Source organism: Lactuca saligna, chromosome 7 (genome assembly GCF_052625555.1).
Source record: "Lactuca saligna cultivar CGN05327 chromosome 7, ASM5262555v1, whole genome shotgun sequence".
Classification (NCBI taxonomy): Eukaryota; Viridiplantae; Streptophyta; class Magnoliopsida; order Asterales; family Asteraceae; genus Lactuca; species Lactuca saligna.
In genome coordinates, this window is record NC_136423.1 from 143,598,616 (window position 1) to 143,604,761 (window position 6,146).

General features: G+C 33.1%; 1 protein-coding gene across 1 annotated transcript; it reads right to left on the bottom strand.

Annotated features, from left to right (window-relative positions):
* Positions 1-1,058: 1,058 nt before the first annotated feature.
* Positions 1,059-1,625, bottom strand: LOC145007310 (uncharacterized). The gene has a single exon (XM_078966269.1). The coding sequence runs from the start codon at positions 1,623-1,625 to the stop codon at positions 1,059-1,061; it is 567 nt and encodes a 188-aa protein (XP_078822395.1).
* Positions 1,626-6,146: the final 4,521 nt, after the last annotated feature.

Genomic DNA, 6,146 nt, shown 5'->3' on the forward strand with positions numbered 1-6,146 from the left:
CATCCATATAAAAGACAAGACAAAATTGCAAAAATGGTCATTGAGGTTGGAAAAATTATATGATCTTGGTCCAAAAGTTTTTGGTGGTGCATTAGTGATCCAATTTCGGATACTTTATTTGGTTTTGGTCCATATAGTTGATATTCGTTCGTGTTGGTCCACACCTAACCTAAAATGACTAATATACCCCTTAAATAATTATTTCTTAATTTCTTTTATTTCTTTTCGTATTTTTATAATTAAAAAACAAAAACAAAATAAACTCATCCATCTCTCTATCTCTCTCATCTTCTAGACACCATCTTCCCAATTGGAGCCACCAATACCAAAAACAAAATCAAACCCATATCACCATCACCATAGCTTCTGGTAGAATCATTGCTTCTCCATTGCCGACTTCGTCGAAGCACATTTTCTAACGGGAACTTAAATCCAAAAATTGAATTCCGCATATCAAAAATTCCACTAAAACCGAATCCCAAAATTGTTTCCAATCTGGTTCACGAGTCTAAATCAAAATCTCGTAGATTGGAGTGTCAAAGAAAGGGATGGAGCTCGAATCGATTGCTTAGCATTATAGATGGGTGGGGGGGGGGGGGGGGGATTTGATTTATGGGTTTGAGCCTGATTTTGGGTTTAATTTGTGGGTTTCTTCTCTATCATTTTTACATGAGTTTTCCTAAAGTTGATCTTACTTTCAGAAGAAATCAATATTCCTTTCAGGGAAATTGATAATTTGAAATCGATGAAACCAAAAAAATGATGATGTTCGTGTGAAGCAGGACGGGTTCTGAGGATTCAAATTCCCAAGACGAAATGGATAAAAAAGGCCCTTAGACCTTAATGTGTAACAATGTAAGGAATTAAATTACATAAACTATTTTTTTTTATTAAAATGACAATAAACCTTATCACAATAAACATAGCAAAATCATAGTATTTTAATGACTAATAACATATCCTAACAGCTAACCGACGATCCTTGAAGCTCTCCTAGCATTCTTGATTGCAAATTGGTTGATGAACTCTTCGTAGTCTATACTCTCTAATATTTTGTTCTACATAGATATCATCGCCAAACCACTAAGTCTTTCTTGGGTCATTGTGGAGCGTAAGTAAGATTTCACAAATTTCAATTTGGAAAAACTCCGTTCTGCAGATCCGACTGTTACTGGAATAGTCAACAATATTCTATATGCAATGCTTGCATTTGGGAAATAATCAAGTTCTTTCAAAAACTTCAAAACATCTATAGGGTTGCTAAATTCATTGGTTTCCAATGTCTCAAATAATTTCAACTCCGTATAAAGTTCCTCGGCATCAATATCTGATCTTTCTTCAAACTTGTGTGCTTTTTCAAGACGATAACAATATAACTTAAGATCTTTATCTTCAATTCCCCTCAAATCATGTGGAAATAAAAAACCACATACTTTATCATACTTTTTGAATTGTTCAAATCTTGTCTCAAGATAAGAAATAACTTGATTAAAAATGTATAAGAAATAATTGACTCTGAAATTCTCTTCAGGTGTAAATGAAACTTCTTCGCTACTTGAACTCTCATCAAACCTTTTTTTCCCTTCAATCAAACGCTTTTGTGGAAATATTGGATCAATACCCATTTCAATAGCAATCTCCTTAGCTTCAACAACGCTTTTGAAAAACCAGTCTCTTTATAATCCTTGAAGTACCTAATTAATTTGTTAATTTCTGTAATAGCATTATCAAGATGCATATCCTTTGATTGTAACTTCTTACTCACAATATTCACACGGTTTAGTACTTTATACCAAAAAACAGTTGATACCAAAAATTCAAAGTCACTAAGTTCTTTTTCTGCTAGTGAAGTTGCTTCACTTGCAATTGCAGCATCATTATCTTTTTCTCCAACTTGAAGTAAAGCTTCCCGTACATCCACAAGTTGCAGTTTAATAGCTTTTACACTCTCAACCCAGATTTCCCAACGAGTTTGACATAATGAATTAAGACTCCAAGCTTTAACATTATCTTTCAAAATTTCTCACCTTTTAGTAGAATTTGCAAAGACAGTATAAATATGTTGGATGAATCCAAAAAGTTCTTTCCTTTAACACACGTGTTAGCCATATCACACAATGTTAGATTAAGAGAATGGCAAACACAAGGAGTGTAAAATGCTCTAGGATTTATATCTAAAAATCTCTTTTGCACTCCTTGGTGTTTTCCTTTCATGTTTTCTCCATTATCATAGCCTTGACCACGAATATCATCAATTTGAAGACCAAGAGACTTTAACTCCTCAAGTGTAATGTCAAATAATCATTTTCCAGATGTATCATTAACATTCAAAAAACCTAAAAGGGATTCCTCGATAGTAACATAATTATATGATAACTTTAAATACCTCACTATTATGGTCATTTGTTCTTGGTGACTTTAATCAGGAGTACAGTCAAGTATGATTGAGTAGTACTTTGCTTCCTTTATCTTCTTGATAAGTTCTTTTTTAATTTCTTCAGCTAGCAAAGATATTAGTTCGTTTTGGATTAGGTGGACAAGATAATGCACATAAAGCCCTTCACTTGTGATGTGTCACACATGCTCTTTAATAACCGGGTCAAACTCTTCCAACATTTCAATGATACCCAAAAAAATTCCCATTACCTGTTAAATACAATTAACAAATAAGAAGTGGAAACGGTCATCATAATTAACAAAGAGTTTTTTGGTGGAACTGGAAAAAATAAAAAACAATTTATAGTTACCTTTTTGATACAATTTTATTGGATCCACGAAATGCTAAATTATGTTTAGCAAGAAACTTCACTACTGCAATAATTCTTAAAAGCACTTGTTTCCAGTAATCTCTTTTTTTCTTGAACTGCTCATGTTGAACTTTATCAATTGTTTCGTTCAAGTTCAATCTTTTATGCATGTCAACCCACTTATTCCTATTTATAAGATGATCTAATGAAATTTCGTGTTCTTTAACCCTAGTGGTAACATGGTGCCAATCTGCATAACCTTCACCATCCAATTTATCTTTCGAAATCCATTTTCAAAACACTTTACAACAAAAACAAAATACCATATCTAGATCTTTCGAATATACTAACCATTCTCTATCACACTTCTCCAAATTTGATAAAGTTCTTGTATATAAAGCTGCAGAAAATTGTCTACTGATATGTGCATATTTAGTTTATATTAAGTATAGACTTTTATTCATTTATTAGCTAAATTATTGCATTTCATGGACAAAAGGTACTTAAAAGTGTTTGAATTGTATTTTCAGTCCAAAAATGAAGCTCGGAAGCAAAAGGAAGCATGAGAAGCGATTAGGAGCTCGAGAATTGAATAAAGAAGAAAAACACCAAAAACGACACCTACTCGGTGAGTAGGGTCGACTACTCGGCGAGTCAAAATGATTATTTGAGAAGATAACGACTCGGAAACCCAGATACTTATCGCATACGGGGATTCTGAGATAGACTCGACGAGTTGACACCTGTCTCGACGAGTCGTTGCGTGTATATAAAGATAACTTCTCAGATCGATAAAAAAAATCTCTGGAACGATTCTGGAGAGTTTAGCTGCGATTAAGAGGCCAGAGAAACCCTAGAAGACGAAGATACAAGCTAGAATCCAATTCCGACGGAGATTTGAGGCAAATTTCATCATTCTACTTAATCTTTTGTTTTCCATTATGGCTAGACAATTAGAATTCGTTCGTTTGCTGTTATTTACTTCAATCATGAGCTAAAACACTTAAACTTCTATTTGGGGATACAAAATTGAGACTATGGTTTGATTATTGGTAGGATTAATTCAATGTTGGTGATTTTTGTTATTTTAGCTTGCTAAAGAACCTTGTATGTGAATGATAATTAATTTTCTGTTAATAGGAAGGTAATTAAATAGCATGAACATCGTTTGATTATCAACCTCATATGCCATGTGATCACTTTGTTATATGTCTAGGATTAATGAACATGAAACTAGAATTAATAAGAAAATTAAGTAAATCCATGTGCAAGCTTGTGTGATTACCATCAACAAGAAGTTAATTAAAAGCCAAATTAGTTAACTATTGTAAGTCTAAAGTAATCCGAATAATTAACCTAGTGAATTGAATTAAATTAGACAACTGATCACTGTTTGAGTTAGTTTATTCACTAAGGATTAGTGTAGTGAATGAGAATCTAGTCACTTGAATCGATAACCAACAAAAGAGTTAATCCATTGCACTATTACCTTGAAATCAACCATAGGATCAATTGAGTTGAACTAAACAGAAGTTCCTTCTTATTATTGAATCTAGTTAATTATTTGTTTTTCTAGTTTTTAGATTAAGTATTAGTTAGTAAGTTTTTAGTCTTGTAAAACTAGAGAAAACCCTCTACTTATTAATTAATTTAGATAGAATTAGTTTTTAGTTTTAATTTGTCGTTCCCTGTGTTCGATACCCTACTTATTTGACTATACCACAATTGATAGGTCGACTGCCTTTGTGTATTTATTTTACAACTAAAAGTAGGCTTAAAACTAAGTGTGTTTTCACACATCAAGTTTTTGGCGCCGTTGTCGGGGAGTATCATAATTTCGTGCCAATTTGGAAATGCACTTGTCACTCAAGCATTGACCGATTCGGGTGCAAGCATCAACCTGATGCCTCTCTCTTTCTTCAAGAAGATGAATTTACCGGAGCCAAGGCCGGTAAACATGAAGATCCATTTGGCTGACAAGACGACAATTCATCCAAGAGGCGTTTGCGAGGATCTTCTCATTAAAGTTGACAAGTTCCTCTTTCCAGTAGACTTTGTGGTGCTTCATATGGAAGAAGACCACGAAGTTCCGATTATTTTAGGGAGGTCATTTTTAAACACCGCATGTGCTTTAATTGATGTATGTGAGTCTTTACTAACATTAAGGGTAGGAAACGAGTCAACGGTATTTAGAGCTTTACCAGAAGCCAAGCAAGAAGAGAAAGGGAAAGAAGAGATCTCATTTATTATTTTAGATGATGAGATACTACAAAAAGAACTTGCACTTTTGCAAGAAAAAGATCCAAGCAAGTTTTTGCTACCTTCTGGAGAGGATGGAAATGTTAACAAGGACTTGGAAGAGATAGAAAAGCTACTGGAAGGAGCCAACTCGGAAAACACAAAAGAAATGGTGAAATACGATCCGACTCGCCGAGTCACTATACTGGACTCGACGAGTCCAGTCGAAATTACCAACAACTTGGACGACTTAGATCTGCTTGTTGCTAATTCTCTGCATATTCTGGACTTGGATATTTTTCATGATTCTTTAGAAGAACAAACAGCAGAAAGAGAAATGGATACGGAAGTCCAACACGTCCATATAGCATGTCTTGATGCAATTCCGCTTGAAGATGGGGTAAACACAGAAAAAGAGGAGAAGGCAATGGATAGGAGAGTGGAGGCTAAATAAAACGAATTTAAAAAAAAAAAAAGAAAAAAAAGAATATTTTTTTATATATTTTTTATTTTTTTTATTTTTTTTTCTCTTTTTTTTTTATTGAAACTTATACTACTTACTAAATTACCTTGTAATTAACTTTGTGTAAGATAAATCTCACACAAAGGATCGATTAAATTAGAATTTAATGTTAATTTTATAATCGTTCCCTGGCAACGACGCCAAAAACTTGATGTGTGAAAACTCACTTAGTTTTAAACCTACTTTTAGTTCTAAAATAAACACACAAAGGTAGTGGACCTATCAATTGTGGTATAGTCAAATAAGTAGGGTATCGAACACAGGGAACGACAAATTAAAACTAAAATATAATTCTATCTAAATTAATTAATAAGTAGAGGGTTTTCTCTAGTTTTACAAGACTAGAAACTTACTAACTAATACTTAATCTAAAAACTAGAAAAAACAAAGAATTAACTTGATTCAATAATAAGAAGGAACTTCTGTTTAGTTCAACTCAATTGATCCTATGGTTGATTTCAAGGTAATAGTGCAATGGATTAACTCTTTTGTTGGTTACCGGTTCAAGTGACTAGATTCGCATTCACTACAGTAATCCTTAGTGAATAAACTAACTCAAACAGTGATCAGTTGTCTAATTTAATTCAATTCACTAGGTTAACTATTCGGACTACTTTAGACTTACAATAGTTAACTAA